The sequence below is a fragment of the Ahaetulla prasina genome, chromosome 3, assembly GCF_028640845.1.
Source record: "Ahaetulla prasina isolate Xishuangbanna chromosome 3, ASM2864084v1, whole genome shotgun sequence".
NCBI classification, from domain to species: domain Eukaryota; kingdom Metazoa; phylum Chordata; class Lepidosauria; order Squamata; family Colubridae; genus Ahaetulla; species Ahaetulla prasina.
The window spans coordinates 110,920,716-110,941,998 of NC_080541.1; the positions used below are offsets into that span (position 1 = coordinate 110,920,716).

Consider the following 21,283-nt stretch of genomic DNA (forward strand, 5'->3'; position numbering starts at 1 on the left):
AATGGAAGCTCTCAGGGTTCCAAGTAACACCCCCAACGAAATCAAACTCTGAGGCCTGACAGAAGTAATATTATGGCAGACATCAGCTACAATTTTCTACAGAGCCTCTGGATGTCGCTGTTTGCATATCCGGTAGTAAAATAATTTCAAAATTCCAAACAGCTCATTTGCAATTCTTTGAAACATCCAGACAAAATATATAAGAGATAACATTTCACAGAATGTTCTGAAAGCAACTTTTATATGGAATTGGTCAGATTGTAAAGACAATGGGAGAAATCAGAGGCTGCAGAGCTATAAAAATAAGATCTTCTAATGCCTTATCACAATATTTGTTTGGAAAGAAATTTCTGGGAACATTCATTATGTTATTAGGGAAGAAACACCAAAAGGTTTTTTTGTGGGGAACATTGCAATTGATCTAGGAATAGATGGCAATACTCTTTCAGAATGTGGACTATGGATTGCAGCAAGGACAGGTGTGGTTCAATATTTTGCTTTGAATTCTAATAATGGATATTTACATCCCTCTGAAAGAATAGACAGAGGGAAAAAAACCTCTGGATGGGCAGAGAACTGTGTTTTAAGTTTTGATATTATTATTAAGAACAAAATAGAGACTTATAGGATTGAAGTGAAAATTACAGACATAAATGATAATGTGGCTCATTATAATAATGGGGAAACATGAAAGCAAAACCAGTAAATTATCTACTCCTGGATCCCAGTTTCCTTTACCTGAAGCTGAAGATCCAGATTTGGGTATAAACTCTATACAGAGATAGAAACTTACAGGTAATAGTCATTTTTCTCTGGATATGCAAATAAAAGCAAATGGTGCCAGACAGGATGAGGTTGTGCTAAAAAAACATTTGGGTCGGGAATAGCATTCAATGTAGGATTTAATCCTCACAGCTAGTGATGGAAGTGAACCAGTGAAATCTGGAAGTGCTAGAATCCAAGTAATTGTTCTGGATGCAAATGATAAAGTGCTAATTTTTAGCCAACTTATCTATGAAGTTTGCATTGAGGAGAACATTCCTAAAGGCTTCACAATTCTTAAAGTAAGAGCTACTGATCTGGATGAAAGATTCTAAGGAGAGATAAATTTTAAAAAATCACAAAAGAAGATTTCAAAATATTTACTTTAAATTCAACATCTGGTATAATAACTATTATGGGCAATCTTGATTATGAAGAATCGTCCTTATATAAATTTGAAGCGAAAGCTGAGGATGTGATTGGTCAAAATTTTGGTCATTGTAATGGATCTTAATGATAATACACCCCAAATAACAATAACCTTTTTCATCAATACTATATCAGAGAATTCACCAAATGGAGCAGTTATTGCCCTCCTTAATTAACGGAGAAGCCACATCCTCAGTTCCCAATAACTTACCATTCCAATCTTTAAAAATCTCTCAATAATTTCTATAGGTTGGTGACATACAATGTTCTTGATAGAAAACTTATATCAGATTATAAAATAAGCATTATAGCTACTGATCATGGAACTGCACCACTCACTACAGTCACTGAAATCTTTGTCCAGATTCTAGATACAAATGACAACACTCCAGTTTCTAGAATCAAAATATACCTCCTACCTTCTAGAAAATAATCCAAAAGATGCCTCAACCTTTTCCCTTAAACAAGTGATCCAGACTGGGAAGAAAATGGCAGAATAACTTACTTCATCATTGATAGCCAAATGCAGGACTCACCTCTCTCTTCCTACCTCTCCATTAATTCTGAGTCAGGGACTGTCTATGCCCTAAGCTCCTTGGACTATGAGGAGATTCAAGAGATTCAGTTCCAGGTCAAGGCACAGGATGGCAGATCCCCATCGCTCAGTTCTAATGTCTCAGTGACTCTCTTCATCTTGGACCAGAATGACAATGTGTCAGAGATCCTGTACCCCACCCCTCCCCTCCCGCTGATGGCTCCACTGGAATAGGAATCCCGCTTGCTCTTCTGAGCCAGGTTACCTAGTCACTAAAGTGGTGGCAGTAGATGCAGATTCTGGCCAGAATTCCTGGCTCCCCTATCAGCTGATCAAAGCGACAGAACCAGAGCTCTTCACTGTGGGACTCCACACAGGCGAGATCATGACTGCTCAGCTTTTTCTGAAGAAAGATGTCCTGAAGCAAATCCTGGTGGTTTTAGTGAAGGACAATGTGCACCCTGTTCTTTCTGCCTGAACCACTCTCATGGTGGTACTGGCTGATCATATCTCTAACATATTGACCGAACTAAGCAACATTTCATTTTCTGGAGATTCATAGTCAGATCTTACATTTTACTTAGTAATTGCAGTGGATTTAGATTCCTGTTTGTTCTTTACCTTTCTCTTCATCCTCTTCAGTTAGACTTTTCAAATGAAAAACTTTCTTAGTTAGGTGATAGTGGAAGTACTGTTGTTCCTCTTACACAGTTTCTGGGGATTGATGAAGTCCAAGCTTTTTCAGACTTATTGTCATGATATTTCGCTGACTTCAGAATCTCAGAAAAATTAACTTCTTTTTCCAATTGGAAACTGCACAAATATACTTAAACTAGAACAGTCTTCCACTGAGCCTAATTCTTTGTTAATACAAGGTGATTCTACTCTTACTAAAGAGGAGACCACAAACTATCAGGTGAGTATGTATATTTCAATATTCCTATTTTATTCAATTCCTTTCTTCTATTTAAAGTACAGAAAAAATTTACTGTCTCAAAAAGTATAAACTTCAGAATATAACTAGCCATACCCTTGGCAGAAAGAGAAAATGAGCCTTGAGGATATAAAAGGAAAGGAATAAAATACAATAAATTAAACATACTAATCTTTTAAAAAAATATTTTAGAAAAATCCTACAGAAGGCACTGGATTTTATGTGTGATCCTAAACTGTGGCTGCTGTAAACAGATTCCAAGTATTATACCAATTTTACTCACATGATATCTTTCTTTGAATTTTCAGAAAAACCTAATTTCATACTGCTAAAGTAAATATGTTTTTACTCTGTCCAATCAACCAATTTTATAAAAATCAATCAATAGAAAATTCTATTGTTGATTAATTGAATTTCAACAAAAAATGAATATTTAAATATATTTCTAGAATGAATTATATTTTATTGTAGAATACCTCCAATGTTCCTTTCAACCTTATTATTCTATGTTTTATGCTTAACAGTCTAAAATGCTTTTATATTCCCAAGAGGCTTTTTGGAATGTATTTTTCTCTTTATGCTAAAATTTAGGCAGCAGCTCAGCAACTACCTAAACCTGATGTGGAGTAAGATGATTTGAGATGGTATTCATCAAGGTGAGGTGTGGGCTGGTTTCTTTTTATTCTTCTCTTTGATATGCAGTTTGGGAGTTCAGAACACTATACCTGCTTTTGTTTGGGGGTTTGGTAGTTTTTATTACTAGGGGAAACAGGATTAAGTAACATATAGGTTGAAGGGAATGTCTTCTCCATAGATCAGGGGTTCCATTCTGCTCTTGCTAATTAATAATAAAGCAATAAAACAATCCATGATTATGGTGATTGAAACCTGAATAACTGGAGTCTATCCTCTGTAGCCAAAAGACAAGATTTTATGCATCAAAAGCTTGGCTGCAAAACTGATGCAAGAAATCAGGCATTTGGGAAAAAAAGTTTCAAGTTATTTATAATCATACTGAACAGGACTTTTGTACTTGAGAAACCATCCCAAGAAACATATCCAAAATTTGAACCTAATGTTTTTACAGGATTTTTTTTCAAATTACATTTTTAGTGAAAGAAAGAAAATTATTTCTGATATATTTAATTAATTCAAAATCAATTGCACTTACTTGGCATAATTTATTGGTGGGGAAAAGTGGCAAGAAGGTGACAAGCAACAGGGAAAAAGCAGAACTACTTAACTAATTTTTTGCATCTGTCATTGCACAAAGGGGGGGGGAGTCTAACCTATCAAAAACAGCACACAAAAAACAGATTAGGAATACAAATTAAAATAGAGAATAAAATATTAAGTGAGCACCTGTCCACTCTAAACCAGTTCAAATCACCAGGACCAGATGGATTACCAAAGTTCTAAAGGAACTGGCAGATGTGATCTCAGAACCACTGCACTATATCTTTCAAAGTTTCTGGAGCAGTGGGAAACTACCAGAGGACTGGAAAAGAGCTGATGTAGTTCCCATCTTCAAAAAAAAGGGGGGGGGAATAGATCCAGGAAACCACAGACCTATCAGCCTGATCTCAATATGAGTGAAGATTCTGGAAAAGATAATCAAGCAGCAAAATAGCAAACACCTAGAAGCAAACAAAGTAATAACGAAAAGCCAACATGGGTTTGTCAAAAACAAAGCATGCCAGACAAATCTTATTGCATTTTTTGACAAAGTGATAAAATTAGTGGGCCAGAGGAATGCTGTCAATATAATTTACTTGGACTTCAGTAAGGCATTTGATAAAGTAGACCATAACCTACTACTTGATTTAAAAAATGTGGTTAGACAGCATCATCACCAGATGAATTTGTAACTGGATGACCAACCACACTCAATGTGTAGTCCTTATTGGAATTACATCTACATCGAGGGAAGTATGCAGTGGGATACCCCAAGGCTCTGTTTTAGATCCAGTACTCTTCAACATCTTCATCAATGATTTGGACAAAGGGATACATGAGGAACCCATCAAATTTGCAGATGACACCAACTAGCATGAATAGCCAATACTCTTAAGTTAGGCTTAAGATACAGAAAGATCTTGTCAGACTTGAACATTGGGTGCTATCTAACAAAATGAAATTCAATGGTGAAAAAAGTAAGGTTCTACATTTAGGCAAGAAAAACAAAATGCACAGCTACAGTATATATGGTACCTCGCTCAATAGCAGTAACTGTGAGAGGGATCTTGGAGTTCGAGTGGACAATTCATTTAAATATGAGCCAGCAGTGTGCTGTAGCTGCCAAAAAAAAGTTCTAGGCTGCATAAACAGAGGGATAGAATCAGCATCACATGTTAATACCATGTGTATTAAAGTGTTAATAGCACTTTATAATGCCTTGGTAAGGCCACACTTGGAATAGTGGATCCAGTTTTGATTGCCATAAAAAAATGACATAAAAAAGATGTTGAGACTCTAGAAAGAGTGCAGAGAACAATAAAGATGATTAGGGGACTGGAGGCTAAAACATATAAAGAACAATTGCTGGAATTGGATATGTCTAATTTGATGAAAAGGAGGACTGGGGTGACATGATAGCAGTGTTCCAATATCTCAGGGACTGCCACAAAGAAGAGGGAGTCAAGCTATTCTCCAAAACACCTGTGAACAGGACAAGAAGCAATGGGTGAAAACTAATCAAGGAGAGAAGCAACCTAGAACTAAGAAGAAATTGCCTGACAGAACAATTAATCAGTGGAACAACTTGCCTCCAGAAGATGTAAATGCTCCAACACTGGAAGTTTTAAATAAGAGATCGGATAACCATTTGTCTAAAATGGTATAGGCTTCTCTGCCTAAGCAGGGGGTTGGATTAGAAGACCTCCAAGGTCCCTTCAACTCTGTTACTATTCTATTCTGTTCTGTTCTGTTCTGTTCTGTTCTGTTCTGTTCTGTTCTATTCTATTCTATTCTATTCTATTCTATTCTATTCTATTGATGATTGTGATGATTATGATATTAGAACTACCATTCAAAGCATACTAATGCAGGGTACTTCCTCCTAGTTTATATTCCTAGAGGGAAGTAGAAGTGAGGAGTAAGGGATTTGGGAGATGGGGTAGAAGGATACGTCAGAAAAAACCTCAGAGTGATAGTTTATGAATATATATTTAATGCCAAGGAAGGCAAGAATTGGCATCTTAGAGATATAATTGTAATATTAAGGAAGCTTTTTATAACTCATGTTTAATTATTAATAATGGTTAGTTTTATTTCTTTTTAAATGTTAACGTAATGACAGTGCTATGCTATATTTTCCCCACCTTCAATCTTAATATGTTTTCCCAGATACTGTACATATAAAGTAATAGAGGAAAAAATAGAAGAATATTGAAACCAGGAAAATGTTTGATGGTGGCTGCAAAACTAGTAGTTCCTTTTGAAATATCCCTGCTTAGGTCATCCATTTATATTGATTGAAAAAAATCAAGAAAATCAAGTTTAGAATTTTTCACAAACTTGAGATCTGGTTTCCCTTAACTGAATATATTTAATAAGTTATCAGTTCTTAGTTGAATGGACTATCTTTCCCAATCAACTAATTTGTAAACACGTTGATCTCTGTTTTATCATTGAAAAAAGGGGAATTTATCTTCCTGTGGCTCCGCTGGTTGTTGAGGACGGTCTTTTTAGACCGCCAGCCCTGGATTGCGTAAAGCTGCTAAGACAGCAAAAATCAGCTGTCTAGTGGCTTGGAAACCTTTCCCTCGAGTGAAGAGGGAAAGGTGAGCGATCGAGTGGAGGTAGAGCTCCCCCAAAAGCACCAGGAATGATCCTGGAGGCTTGAAGGGGAGAGCTCCCTTGGGAACCCGAAGAGTTCTGGATCCAGGACGCCTCTGTCTTTTTTGGCAGAGCAAAATGCTGCAACCACATCTGCGATCAATATTGAGTTTAAATGGATTTTTGACTTAACCAGATAGAGCAATGTCAGGAGGCAAGATAGATGTAAGTACCAGACCTCAACCCCATGTGTGGATTCCGTTTGAGAAGAAAGGAAATGACGTCTGAGTATAATGGGTGTGAAAGTGAAAGTCAAAGAGGTGTTTAATAACACTGTTACAGTTTATAACTTTGCTTAAACTTGCTGGATTTTACATTTATATGAAGAAACTATAAAGTGAAAGCTGGAAGGATTATACAACTGACTTATTTAATTTAAATACTGTGTTTACGAAAAGACCTTGACTTTGTTTCAAATTATAAAATTAAAGTAAGATGGCTTCTGTACAAATACAGCCTGCTGTTTTCAAGGAAGTTGGAGTGCCGTTAGGTCAACTACATAAATTACAAGAGGAGCTGAAGGAATTTCTGAAGGCTCAAATTTCTGTTCGGGATAAAAAAATTAAGGAAATTGAGGAGAAAATATTGAAAATTAAAGACTTTGTTACAGCTGAGGATGCAGAGATAAGAGAAGAAGTGATGGCAGCATTTCAGACTCTGGCTGAATACACAAAACAATTGGATGAAAAAGTGGAAGAGATGGATCAAGTTAATTCGAACTTAAAAAGCAAAATAGAGGAGTTTCAGACCAAGGCGGAGAATATAAAGCAGTTGGATAATAGAGTTGAAGAAATTAATCAAGTTAACTTGGACTTTAAAAATAAAATAGAGGTGCTCCAGATCAAGGCGGAGAGAGCAGAAGAAGAGTGGGTTGTATTGCAATACAGAGTTATGGAATTTGCATTGAGAGTAAGAGGTTTGAAAGAAAATAAACAAGAGGACTTAAAAAAGATTTTTGCAGAGGCTTTTGCACAGCTGATTGGACAGAAACCAGTGGACTTTGAAATCCAAATTGAAAATATCTACCGTGTTAATTCATGGGTTGCAAAGCAGAGACATTTGCAAGAGATGTAGTAATTTATTTTACATCTAGGAAGATTAGGAATGAAATTTCACAAGTTTCTTATAAAAATAAAATTCAAATATTGGGACAAGAGGTATTGGTATTGAAAGAAATTCCTCCTAAAATGTTAAGAAATAGAAAAAAATATGCTTTTTTGGTGGATCAGCTTAGAAATCTCCAGATACAGTACAGATGGAATGTGCCAGCTGGATTAACAGTAAACTATAAGGGAGGGAAATATTGTCTTAATACAGTTTTTAAAGCTAGAGATTTTTATACTAAAGTATTGAAGGTTGGAAGTTTGCCATTGTTAGAAGTTAAGATGAAAGGAGAGGTGGGAATGGTTAAAAAAGGGGAAAAGGAAGCAAAGCAAATACAACCTAAAATTGGGGCTGTAAATTTGGGAGAAGAAACACAGAAAGCCATAGGGAAGGATTGAAGTATGATTGTAACTATTAAACATAAAGAACAAGGAGTAAAGAAGTAATATTTTCAAATGAAAGGACTTTCCTTTCATGGGATAGGGTAAATTATAAGCGATATTTCTGAATATAAAAAGTAGAAAGAAGTTATGGATTGTATGATAAATGGGGTGTAAATTTTTTAGAAATTTATGGTAAATCTTACATTTATATAAGGAAAAATGATGTTTATTATTATGTATGATGGATATACAAATATGATCAGGTGTGAAATGCTCCCGTTTTGCACCAGCTTGCCCGATTAGGTAGCGATGGCAGCTGCTGGTTCGGAGGACCGGTAGCAAAAATCCCTGGCCCTGCCCCACCTGCCTCTGCTGAGCCGCACCATCAGCAGAGGTTTTTTTTTTTTTTACTTTTAAAGGTTTTTCTTCAGCCAAAACATGCCTTTAAAAGTAAAAAAAAAAACTCTGATGATCGCGGGGCTGAGCAGAGATCATCAAAACCCTTTAAAAGTTTTTTTAAAAAACCCCTCTTCAGCCAAAGGGAAAAAACAACAAGAAAAGAAATGAGGTTTTAAAAGCCTCCTCTGGCGATCCCAGAGGAGTTTCCTGATCCTCACAGGCTTTTAAACTCACTTTTTAACAGCCTCCACTTACAAAAGCACCCACCCATGCCCAGCCAATTCCCCCTCCTCACTTACCTATAATTACTGCTCTTTCGGGCTGGCAACATCATGCTTTCTTCAGCTACTGAAGGAAAAAAAAGAAAAGCTTGCTTTGACTTCCTGCTTTGCTGGCTGAGGAACTCTGGGATTTGAAGTCCACAATAAAATAAAATAAAATAATAAAATAAAATATTTATGCAGCTTTCTGAGATTTGGTGTGTTTCTGTAGTGTTTTACTCTAACTACACAAACACACAAAATCTCAGAAAGCTGTATGTGGCATTTTGTGTGTGTGTGTGTGTGTGTGTGAGTGAGTGAGGTGTGTGTGTGTAAAGTGTGAAAGTTGGTTTTTGAGCTTTTTTGGCTGTGTGAAGTGCAGCTGCTTTTACATTGTGTGTGAATCAGTTGTGTTGTGTTGTGTTGGGTGTGTGTAAAGTGTGAAAGTTGGTTTTTGATACCTCATATTGTTTTTTATACTTTGTTTATTATTTTTATTATTTATTGTTATTGGCCACGCCCACCCAGTCATCTGACCACTAAGCCATGCCCACCAATTAAGCCATGCCCACAGAACCGGTAGGGAATTTTTTTAGATTTCACCCCTGAATATGATGGATTATAAGGTATACTGAGGAATAATTTTTGATACTACAACATTGGAAGATGGGATACTGTTTATTACAGAAGATTGGACTTTAAACTTAATAGACTTAGATGAGAAGGTAGAATTATCAGTATATTTGAAATATTATTTTTGAAAGATATATATAATGGAGATTGAAATAACAAAATACTAAATAGCTTTTAAATGAATAGAAGGTAATTGTATTAGTATTAATATTTTCCTTTTTCTTCTTTTTTTATGGAAAAGGGGAGTTGAGGTTCAAGAAGAGGGATGGGAGTCTATGCTAATTAGCATATTTTAGTTTATGATTGTTAGATACAATACCCAATTGCTCTGGGAAGTCGGGGGGAGAGGGGATGGGGGAAGGAGGGAGGAGGGAGGGGAAGGGTTAGGTTTGAGGGGAGGGGGGATGTATGGGGGGAAAAATCTTGTGAAACTTTTTCAATAAAAAAAGAAAAAGGGGGAATTTATGAGATCATAAAGCCTTCACAGACTCATCAACTGAATGGGTATAATTGCTGTTGATACCAGTTCTTTGGGGGGGGGGAAATGTGTTACACGCTGTGTAATCAGGTATATTCTTGTAAAAAGCAATATAATACAAACATTTTTAAATACAGCACTACCAATTCTTAAGGTAAAAAAATTATTCAAATAGCTTTAAATGGAAACTCTGAAAAAAATGGAAAACTTGGAAAAAAAAGATTATCAATTGTCAAATCTATACAATAAAATACAATGCAGTAGAAATTAGAGCAGTTGATATATGGAGGTTTTAGTTTCCATGTGGTTAAATATAACTGCACGAAAAGGAAAGATGTTAACCATACTCTGATTAGTTCATAGCCTGAAATTAAAACTTTGGGGAAAATATTAAACATTCTCTTTAAGTTTAAAGATTTCTGACTGTGTTGTGTCTCCATTGTAGTTGCTTTAAGAGTCTGCATCAAGGCAATAAGCAGTACAATAAAACTCAATTGACTATAGAATTTTGTAGTGTTTTTGTCATAAAAAATCAGGACTTTGCTCTTTGAGCATCCATAGTGAAAACAGTTTAATAAATTTTCTTTGCTATCTATCTAATTTGCTATATCTGTCTCTCTGTCTCTGTCTATCTCTAGCTAGAGAGTAAAATTAGTGAAATTCTTCATACGGACTCTGAGTGTCACTGTTGGACAGCAAGGGAGTTGCATGGATGAGTATTGCAGCAAACCATTTCCATATTTCAGCAGATGGACAAGGAGATGCAGCAGAAGGCAATATGTTAAAAGCTTTTAACAAAGGATTCTATTTTAATTGGGATTCTTAACATCCTACTGTAAAATATTGGGTTAGCTGGGAAATTCTATATGGAAAACAGATTAGGAAGAAAAGAGGAAATAAAAGATTATGATGGAAGCAAAATACGAAACCAGAATACAGGATCTAAATTTGAGGCAAGTACTTTTTCTATTATTATGTTCTTTGATCAGCTGGGTAGTATCTGAACAGGTTCAGTACTCACTTCCAGAGGAAACAGAAAAACATTCCTTTGTGGGGAACCTTGCTAAAGATTTAGGGTTAGATGTTCATCTGCTGTCAAAACACAAGCTTGCTATCTCTTCAGAAAAACAATATTTTATTCTGAATGAGCAAAATAGTGATCTATATGTAAATGACAGAATAGATCGGGAAAAGATTTGTGGAAAATTATCTACTTGCATCCTGAAACTAGAGGTTGTGGCACATAATCCTTTAAATATTTTCCACATAAAAGTTTTTATCCTAGATATTAATGATAATGCCCCACAATTCAAAGAAAAAGATATAAAACTGGAAGTGAGTGAGTCGCATTTGCCAGGAGCTCGATTTGCTCTAGGAAATGCTGAAGATGAGGACATTGGAATCAATGCCCTTCAAGATTATCATTTGAGCTCAACCCCGTATTTCAAGCTAGAAGTTCAAGAGAGCAAAGATGGTGGCAAATATGCAGAATTAATTTTGCAAAAGCCATTGGACAGGGAGAAAGAGCACACACACCACTTGATTCTTACAGCTTCAGATGGAGGACAGCCAGTGAAAACTGGGATTCTTAACATAGAAATCAGTGTTATTGATACAAATGACAATCCACCAGTCTTCTCCCAGACAACTTACAAAACAAGTCTGAAAGAGAATACACCAAGAGGGACTTCTGTGCTTCAAGTGAAAGCATCTGATAGTGATGAAGGGTCAAATGCTGCAATTCATTATATAGTCAGTAAAATCCTAGATAGCAGTCAAAAGAAATTCATTTTGGATCCCACCGATGGAACAATTTCTCTTAAGGAAAGTGTTGATTTTGAAGACAGAGGAAGCTATGTGATGATAATACAGGCAAGTGATGGAGGTGGACTAGTTGCACATTGCAATGTAGAGATTGAGGTTCTTGATGAGAATGACAATGCTCCAGAAGTAATTATTACATCTCTATCCAGCCCCATTCTTGAAGATATTCTACCTGGAGCAGTGGTTGCCCTCATCAAAGTCCATGACAGAGATTCTGGAGTTAATGGGGAAGTCACCTGTTACCTAAGGGAAACTGTACCTTTCCAGGTGGTCTCATCATCAGACAACTATTTCAAACTCCTCACAGATGGCCTCCTTGACAGAGAAAAAACACCAGTGTATAACTTAACAATTACAGCCACAGACCAAGGCATACCTCCTCTTTCCACAGATAAAACCATCTCAGTACCAATTTCAGATATCAATGATAACCCTCCAGCATTTGAAAAACCTTCCTATCTTGCCTACATTCCTGAGAACAACCCATCCGGAATGTCTATTTTCCAGGTTAAGGCTTTTGACCCAGATCTGGATCGTAACGCCCAAATCACCTATTCCATTCTTAACAGCAACGTCAAGGACCTACCTCTCTCCTCCTATATTTCCATTAACTCTGAGACTGGAACTCTCTATGCTCAACGATCTTTTGACTATGAGCAGCTCAAAGATTTCCATCTGCAAGTGCAAGCCCAGGACGAAGGCTCTCCATCTCTCAATAACAGTGTCACAGTCAAAGTGTGTGTACTGGATCAGAATGATAATACTCCCCAGATCCTTTACCCTTCCCAAACAACTCAGGGTTCATCATTGTTTGAGATGGTGCCTCGCTCAGCTGATTTGGGTTATTTGGTGACAAAAGTCGTGGCTGTGGATGCTGACTCTGGACACAATGCCTGGCTCTCTTTTCATCTCCTGCAGGCCACAGAGCCCTCACTCTTCATCATTGGCTCCCACACGGGAGAGATCCAAACAGCTCGAGCTGTACTTGAGAGAGACATTACCAAGCAGAGGCTGGTCATCATGGTGAGGGATAATGGACAGCCACCTCTCTCGGCCACCATTAGTCTCAACCTGGTCTTTGCTCAGAACTTCCAGGAGGCTCTTCCTGAAATGAATGCCCAACCAAATAACTCAGAGGATCAGTCAAAGCTCCAGTTTTACTTGGTTCTGACTTTGACTTTGGTATCCTTTCTGTTCCTGCTGGCAGTGATTTTGGCCATTATTATGAAACTTCAAGGGTCAAGGAACCCCACTTTTTTTCAGTGCCTCATTCCTGATTCTCATTCAAAGACTGGTACTGTATTTCCTCCAAATTATGAAGATGGGACTTTGCCTTATTCTTATCAGATCTGTTTATCCACTGAGTCCAGGAGAAATGAACTGACTTTTCTGCAGCCCAATGTCCAAATAGTGGAGAATATTCTTTGTGAGGATAAACCTGATACTTGTATCACACTCAATGGAGACTCTTATCTAAATTCTAAAAATAATTCTGAAAATACGGTAAGTTCATTTTTTTCCTTTTTAGTAAGGTTTGTCATTATAACAGCCTTTTAATTTTAGATGTAAAAACAGTAACTATTTATGGAATAATTATCTTTGGCAATTTTTTGTTTTAGCTGAGTACATCTAGTTGAAGTATATAGGATGGGAGTTTTGAAGTACCACTGCTAAATCAAATGTGGAACTAAATAAATATTTCTGTATGAAGCAATGGGTTTCTGAAGTTGCCCCAACTGGATGAACAGGGAATATTAATAAGAGACTAGCCGTGGAGTTCAACATGACAAAGAAAAGAACAGTGGGGCTAGAGGAATTATATATTCTGAGACACTGTGAACATATATTGCCTGGAATGAAAATATGTCCTGGATAGGTTAAATACTTAGGGGTTTATATTAGCTCATCGAACAAGAAACTTTATAAGAATAATTATGACTTGTTATGGCAAAAAGTTCAGAATGATATGAGTGTCTGGAAAAAATTGCAGTTGTCGCTATTGGAGAGGATTGCGGCTATCAAAATGAATGTGTTACCTAGATTTTTGTTTCTGTTCCAGATGATACCAATAATTAAGAAAGATAAAAATTTGGAGGATTGGCAGATTGGGATTAATAAATTTATATGGCAAGGTAAAAGGCGAGGGTTAAAATGAAAATAATACAGGACTCACGGGAAAGAGGTGGCTTAAAAACGCCTAATTTTAAACTATATTATGAAGCAGTAGCCCTTTCAGTAATAAGTGACTGGTTTAATTTAACGGAGGAAAGAATTTTGAACATAGAAGGTTATGACTTGTTATATGGATGGCATGCGTTTATTTTATGAAAAAAAAGTGGATAGGGCTTTTAAGAATCATGTGTTGAGAAGTGTTCTTTTGCGGGTCTGGAAAAAATATTCTTATAAACTAGACTACAAGATTCCTATATGGGCGAGCCCCAGACATGCAATAGAGAATATAAATATAGAACAGAAACAGGAAATGATTACTTATAAAGAATTTTTGTATGCTGAAGGAGGTAGATTGCAATTAAAATCATTACAGGTATTAAATGAAGAAGGGAGGAATTATACTTGGTTTCAATATGGGCAAATAAGTGCTAGATGGAAAGAAGATCAAAAAATTGGTATAATGCAAAGGGAGGAAAATTTAATAAAGCAAATTAGAAATCAGACCCAGGAGCATATAAAGAGATTGTATAATGTGTTGCTTGAAATAGATTCGGAAAAGGATTTGGTAAAGGACTGTATGATAAAATGGGCACAGAATATTCAGGAACCAATAATGTTGGAAACATGGGAGAAAATCTGGGTTAGAAATGTTAAGTTTACACAAGCACAGAATTTAAGGGAAAATTTTTATAAGATGTTTTATAGATGGCACTTAGATCCCAAAAAATTATCATGTATGTATCCTGATATCCAAGCGAAATGTTGGAGGTGTGACTGTGATGACACTACATATTTTCATATTTGGTGGACTTGCAAGAAAATTAAGGCCTTTTGGATAAGAATTTGGTGGATTATTCAAAATGTACTGAAGAAGAAGATAAAGTTCCTGCCGCAATTTTTCCTTTTGGGAATTATAACGGATTGTACAGGGATTGAGACTAAATTGATTCTGAATTTAATAACAGCAGCAAGACTGTTGATTGGACAATACTGGAAGAAAGAAGAGGTACCTACAATAGAAGAATGGATATTGAAAGTCATTAATTTGGCTGAGATGGCTAAAATCTCAGCTTTTTTGAAAGACAATACGCAGGAAAGATATTTAATTGAATGGAAAAAATGGATTGATTATCTATAAAACAGATATCAGATTAAGAAATATCAGATTGCCTTTGAATAATTAGGAAGTATTATTTTATGTAATGGGGAGGGGGTTGGGAGATGAAAAGCTTTGGATGAGGTTAATTGGATTAGAAGGGAAAATTTTACTCTATGTTTGGTTTATGTATAACAATGCCTTGTGATTGACCGGGGAAGCCGGGGAAGGAGGGGAAGGGGTTTCTGGGAGGGAGGGGGGGAAAAGGGGGAAAAATGTTTTTGTTTCTTAAAACTTTTTCAATAAAGAAAAAAGAAAAAAAAAGAAAATATGTCCTGGATCACTACAGTATTAATGGCAATGGGCATATTCTGAGAGAAATTGACTGCCTGTTGCAGCTGACCTGATTGCTTCCTGTTAAGCAAAGAGAAGATGTTATAAAGGTGATGTGTTTCTAAAGAGTAAATCCAGTGATTAAGAGACAAACTGGAAGAAATTTGTCAGATGAGTTCAAGGTGGGGAGGTCATCGGGAGATCTCTGTCTAAGTGAATAGTTCTAATATTGATGGAGATGATTTTGCAGGTATGTTTGTGTCTCTGAAAACAACAAAACAGCAAACTTACAAAGCTTAAGGAAAAGGTTAAGTTGACTGTGGCAATGAAGACTGCTCTTCAACTCCTAAGAAAAGCTGAACATTTGGGAAGTCAATAAGTCAGAAATAAGATTTGTTTGGCATGATCTGTTTTTTTAGAAACCATATTAACTTATATTTATAAGTTCGCTTGCTTTTAGGTACTTGCAGATTTGTTGCTTGACTATCTTTCCCAGGATCTTCCCAGGTATTGATGTCAGCCTGGCTCGTCTTTAGTTTCATGAATCTGTCTCTCCCACCCCCTTTTTTTATAAAAATGGGAACTACATCAGCTCTTTTCCAATCCTCAGGTAGTTCCCTGGTGCTCCAGGATCTTTGAACATTATGGTTCAATGGTTCTAAGATCACATCTGCCAGAGCTCTAGGATCTAATCCATCAGGTCCCAGTAATTTGAACTCATCTAGAGCAAACAGTTCTCTTACCGTTTTCTTGCTTATTTTAATTAATCTATCTTTTACGGTTATATTTTTGGTAGGTTGGAGTGTATTATCTTTTTGCATGAAGACAGATGCAAAGAATGAATTAAGCAGGTTTCCTGTCTCAATACTGCCCATTATTTCCTTGTCATCTACTCTCATTAGTGGACTGACTGTTTCCTTGACTTTTTTCTTGTTTTTTATATGTTGACCGAAACTTTTTTTATTATTATTTTTGACATTTGTTAAAAGTCTTCCTTCATTCTGTGCCTTAGGTTTCCTGACTTCATCTTTATAAGTTCGGGCTATTTGTTGATATTGTGCCTTAGTTATGTGCTCTATGGACAATACTGGCATTCAGTGTATATAATTGGCATTGATGGGTGAAATTTTCTCCCATGTTTTAAAATGTAACTAAGCCTATTTAATTGGACCTTGGGCCCAAAATTATATTACTCAACCCAACTGAAAGCAGAAGTGTAACCAGTAGATTTAGGTTTACAATAGAGACCTCTTGATTAGTAAAGCTTTAAAATTACTTTGATTATCTGATGGTATATTGCATCAGCAATATTAAAAAGGATAGAGGGGAGTTAAAGAATGAAATATTTTTTCTACTGTTCATACTTTCACCATCCATGTTCAAGGAGAGATCATGCTTTTATCACTTTATGTCTTTCTTCTCTAGAAAATGTGTAGGACATTTTTTTAAAAATCTTGTATTACCAAGAAATGCCATAAAACTCAAAGGGCATGGTTTATATTGAAAAATATCTGTCAGTCTTACATTCCAAAATCCCTGTAATTCTCAATTTACTTTTAATTAAACATGATTACATTTGAATCAGATTCTTGAATTTTCAATGTCAAGGTAATGAAAAAAAATCAATCCTATCTGATATATTAATGGTACATGGCACTACAAAGTTTTAGAGCCTCTTCTCTTATTAATGTTGTCATTCATGTTTAACTGAGAAAAATCAGCTTTTTTATAGATGTGTTAGTACATCTAGATCAGGGGTGTCAAACTGGATTTCTTCAAGGGCCAGATCAGCATTGTACTTCTTCTCCGCGGGCCAGTGGAAAGGGGGGGGGGAGCACGTGGGGAGCAGATGCCTCCTGCATCACTCTACCAGCCAAAACAGGGTATGGGGGACTGTGTATAGCCACGCTGCCCTGTTTTCAGCCTGAATGGCCTCCTACAGCACTTTATCAGCCAAAATGGGGCAGGGGGGGGGGCTGTGTGCTCCCTCCGAGCCTCGTTTTCACCCTCCATGGCCTCCAGCAGCACTCCGCTGGCCAAAAACGGGCCATGTAGAGGCCGCCTGAGTCCCCCGCACAGCCCATTTTTTGCCTCCCCAGCCTCCAGCAGCACTCTGATGGCCAAAAATAGGCCACAGGGAGCACACATAGCCCGTTTTGGGCAGCACAAGCACCGCAGACCAGTCCTTTGGTATTTCCAGGCCGGCCCTGCAGGCCAGATGTAAGCACCCCATGGGCCGGATCCAGACCCTGATCTAGGTTATTAAGGTTAATAACTAGGTTATTAAGGTTATAAACTAATTTCTTATTTCTTATTTTGAAAGATTGACATGACAAACTATTGTCAGAAACAATTGCTATCTGATTTGGATAAACTACTGACTAGATGAATGGGGCGAATAAGTTTTAAGCAACAATTAAGGAAACATTGCAGTTTGCTCAGTGAAGAGAGAGTAATTTATTTAGGCAACAAAACTATTTTTAATAAGAGAAAGAAAAAGTATTTGGACAGGATGATTAAAGGCAGGGGTCCTCAAACTTTTTAAACAGGGGGCCAATTCATGGTCCCTCATACTGTTGGGGGCAGACTATAGTTTGATCTGCCTAATGACCAGCTGGGTGGGCATGGCTAGGTGGTCCTCATATTTACTGCCTTTGCAGCATTCCTATAGTCATGTGATCGTGATCTGGGTGCTTGGTGCCCAGTTTGTGATTATGTTGCCACAGCATCTCATAGTCATATAATTGTCATTTGCAACCTTTCCTGCCAGCTTCCCACAAGCAAAGTCAACCAGAAAACTAAAGTAGTGAGAGGTTATGGTCAATTCATATTGTTAAGTGAATATTACCTGTATTGTTGGTACATTACTCCACTCTTATTGTCAAAATGAATAGTTCTTTCTCTAAGTAATGCCAAAGATTAAATGAACAGGTTGGACTCTGTTCATATGTGATGGTAAAAAAAATCCTGGAAAATGATTCATAATAATATAATTTTAAAGGTTATAATATAATTTTATAGATTGTAATTTCATTTAACTTGAGATATCTCTGTTAAATTCACCAAACTATATATGCCTTCAAAATTTATTGAACTGGTAGTAACCTTGAAAGGACATATTGACACAATCAATCTAACCTTTGGTGTTAGCTTCTGTTATGAATTGCTTGTGCTATTTAGGAATTATTTGTTAGGAATTAATTTTGTAAACCTCGAAATGTATCTCTTGCTATTTGGTTTCTTGCTTCTGTTATTTGCTTCAAAGCTAGGCACATCCTTGGAGATGGAACAAAAACAGTTACCCGAGAACATCCTGCTCCATAGATAAATGGGGCAGAAAAGGGGGCTGCCTAGGAGCATGAACACACAAGACTACAAGAGATGCTTTGTAAGATTGCTTAACACAATGTAAGCCACCCTGAGTCTTCGGAGAAGGGCGGGATATAAATTCAAATTTAAAAAAAGATAACAAAAGATGGACAAATAATGCTCCATGGATAAGGGGGACACAGGCAAGACATTGTCCACATTGGGTAACAAACTTTTGTCTCTGGTTGGCTAAATTTGGGTATAAGATATTGGGGCTACATTCACTTGGTGCGGCTTTTCTCCTTGCATGTTTGTTGTCTATATGCATATGGAATAAGTATACCCTGTTCTTCTTTGTACAAATAAAAGCTGTTATTTTCCAAGCCTCTTCTTGAGTCTCATTTTGGCATTTTGGTAACTGAAGTGAAGTTTTTGGACCTTACAACCTCTTCTCAATTTCTTGTAGACTATGCACATTAATTTTGCTCAACTTTTGAATTGTTGTCTTTTCCTCCATAAAAGGCTAATTCTTTTACATCCAAAGCAATGGGAAATTCAGAGCTGTTAAAACAATGTAAGGGTAATGATGGCTTAATAGCTGACCAGCTGCTGTAATGATGGTGCAATGGTAGTAATGAGTCAGCAGGGTTATTTGACTGTTACTGTCAGGGTTCCAAGGAACACCCCCAACAAAATAAAGCTCTGAGGCTTGAGGTTCCTCAAAGTTTGAATTTATTAGAGATGTCATGTTGGCACAGCTGGGAAAACCCGAAATTGAAAGCTTCCAGGTTTTCCACACCCAGTTGACAGTTCACAGCCCTGACCCACACCCACAAGTTCATCACATTGTCCAATCAACTCTTCACACTCAATTGGATACAATTTTCAGGCAGTCTACATCAGACACAGGCAAAAGTCCTTGAATATGGAATGTTGTTATGACTAACTTTCTACCACTCCAAGAACAACCCCCTTCCAACTTCCCCAGCTAAAATATGTGGCAATTAAAAAGCAAAAAAGAAAATTGCCTTCGAAAACTTTCCCCCTCAGGAAAGGAACGAATCCTGGAACAAGACTGAAGTCAGGGGTTAACACAATTAGCACATTAACCCACCCCCCAGGAGGACCCTTAGGCTTATCAGGGAATTTATCATGAAACTGCCTAACTAAGGTGTCTGCCTGAACATCTCAACTCTTCACCCACATGGCTTCAGACAAGGGGTATCCCTTCCAATGAACCAAATATTGCAAACGTCCCCTCTGTAATCTGGAATCCAAAATATTCTTCACCTCATAACGAGTCTCACCCTGCACCACAATCAGCCTTGGGGGAGCAGCAGGTTTAGGTCTCAATTTAGATCCCACAGCAGGCTTTAACAGGCTGCAATGGAAAACATAATGAATTTTTCCCAGCATGCAGGGAAGATTTAACTGTACAGTCACTGGATTAATCACTTTCACTATGGGGAAGGGGCCTAAATATTTCGGTCCCAACTTCTTACTCTTCAAACTCAAACATATGTATTTGGTGGAAAGATACATGCGATCTCCCACACGAAAGTGGAGTTGGAGAGATCGGTGTTTGTCTGCTTGCTTTTTGTATGCTTTGGCTACTTCATTCAGGGCTCTTTTGGTATTCTCCCAGCCTTTCTTTAATGACTCCATCCATTCATTCAGAGTCATGGAAGAAGACTGTTCTCTCGGCAGTTCTGGCATAGGGACAAATTCCATGCGGCTCGTAATCTGAAAAGGCGTCAGTCCCGTACTACTATGCACCACATTATTGTACGCCACTTCTGCAAAAGGAAGCAAGTCAGCCCAATTATCTTGCTGGTAATCCACATCACATCTTAGGTATTGTTCCACCATGGCATTAGCACATTCTACTGCTCCGTTTGTACTCAGATGGAAAGCTGAGCTAAGCCCCTGAGATGACCCAATGGACCTCAGGAACTCCCTCCAGAACTTAGCGGTGAACTGAACTCCTCGATTGGAGATCACCCATCATGGAACTCCATGCAGCCGATAGATCTGTTTGACAAACATCTTGGCTAATCTCTTAGCCGAGGGAAGTCCAGAACAAGGAATAAAATGGGCCTGTTTGGAGAACAGGTCTATCACAGTCCATATTACCGTATTTCCACCACTTTCTGGGAACTCTACAATAAAGTCCATAGCTATTTCTTCCCTTGGGCAGCTGGGCTCAGCTACCTGTCGAAGCAAGCCAGTAGGCTTCCCCGGTCTTGTCTTATTGCTGGCACATGTGGCACAATATTTTACATAGTCCTACACATCAGCTTTCATCTTTGGCCACAAAACTGCCGTCTAATCAGATGAAGGGTCTTTAGAAATCCAAAGTGACCATCCAATTGAAAATCATAGCTACGCTGGAGCACCAGGAGTGTTATGCTGTTGGGGACGTAAATTTTTGAACCTTTCCAAGCTAGTCCATCACGTGTCAACGTGTCTCGATTGTTGGCTAGCCATGGATCAATAGATAGTGCTGCCTTCAAGTTGGCAGTTAGCTTCCCATCGATGGGGTCAGTCTGCCTGCTGGCCTGACTCCAGGTAGTGACTTGTGCTGCACTCTGTGTGTCTGGGATGATGGCACGGATGACGTCCTCCCTCTGGCTGTCATACTGGGGTTTCCTTGACAGGGTGTCTGCAAACAGGTTCTTCCCCCCGGATGTATTTCAGCTTGAAATCAAATTACTTGAAGTACTGTGCCCTGTGGACCTGTTTGGGGGAGAGCCTTCGTGGGGTCTTTAAGGCTTCAAGGTTTCTATGGTCTGACC

The 21,283-nt window shown here is 37.6% G+C and overlaps 1 protein-coding gene and 1 pseudogene across 1 annotated transcript; both read left to right on the plus strand.

Moving 5' to 3' along the window:
- Nucleotides 1-319: 319 nt before the first annotated feature.
- LOC131194993 (protocadherin gamma-A6-like) lies at nucleotides 320-3,274 on the plus strand (annotated as a pseudogene).
- A 7,171-nt stretch (nucleotides 3,275-10,445) lies between these two features.
- On the plus strand, nucleotides 10,446-13,238 carry LOC131194048 (protocadherin gamma-B6-like). Its single transcript, XM_058174603.1, has 2 exons — nucleotides 10,446-13,081; nucleotides 13,198-13,238. The coding sequence occupies exons 1-2, from the start codon at nucleotides 10,661-10,663 to the stop codon at nucleotides 13,213-13,215; spliced, it is 2,439 nt and encodes an 812-aa protein (XP_058030586.1). The 5' UTR covers nucleotides 10,446-10,660; the 3' UTR covers nucleotides 13,216-13,238.
- Nucleotides 13,239-21,283: the final 8,045 nt, after the last annotated feature.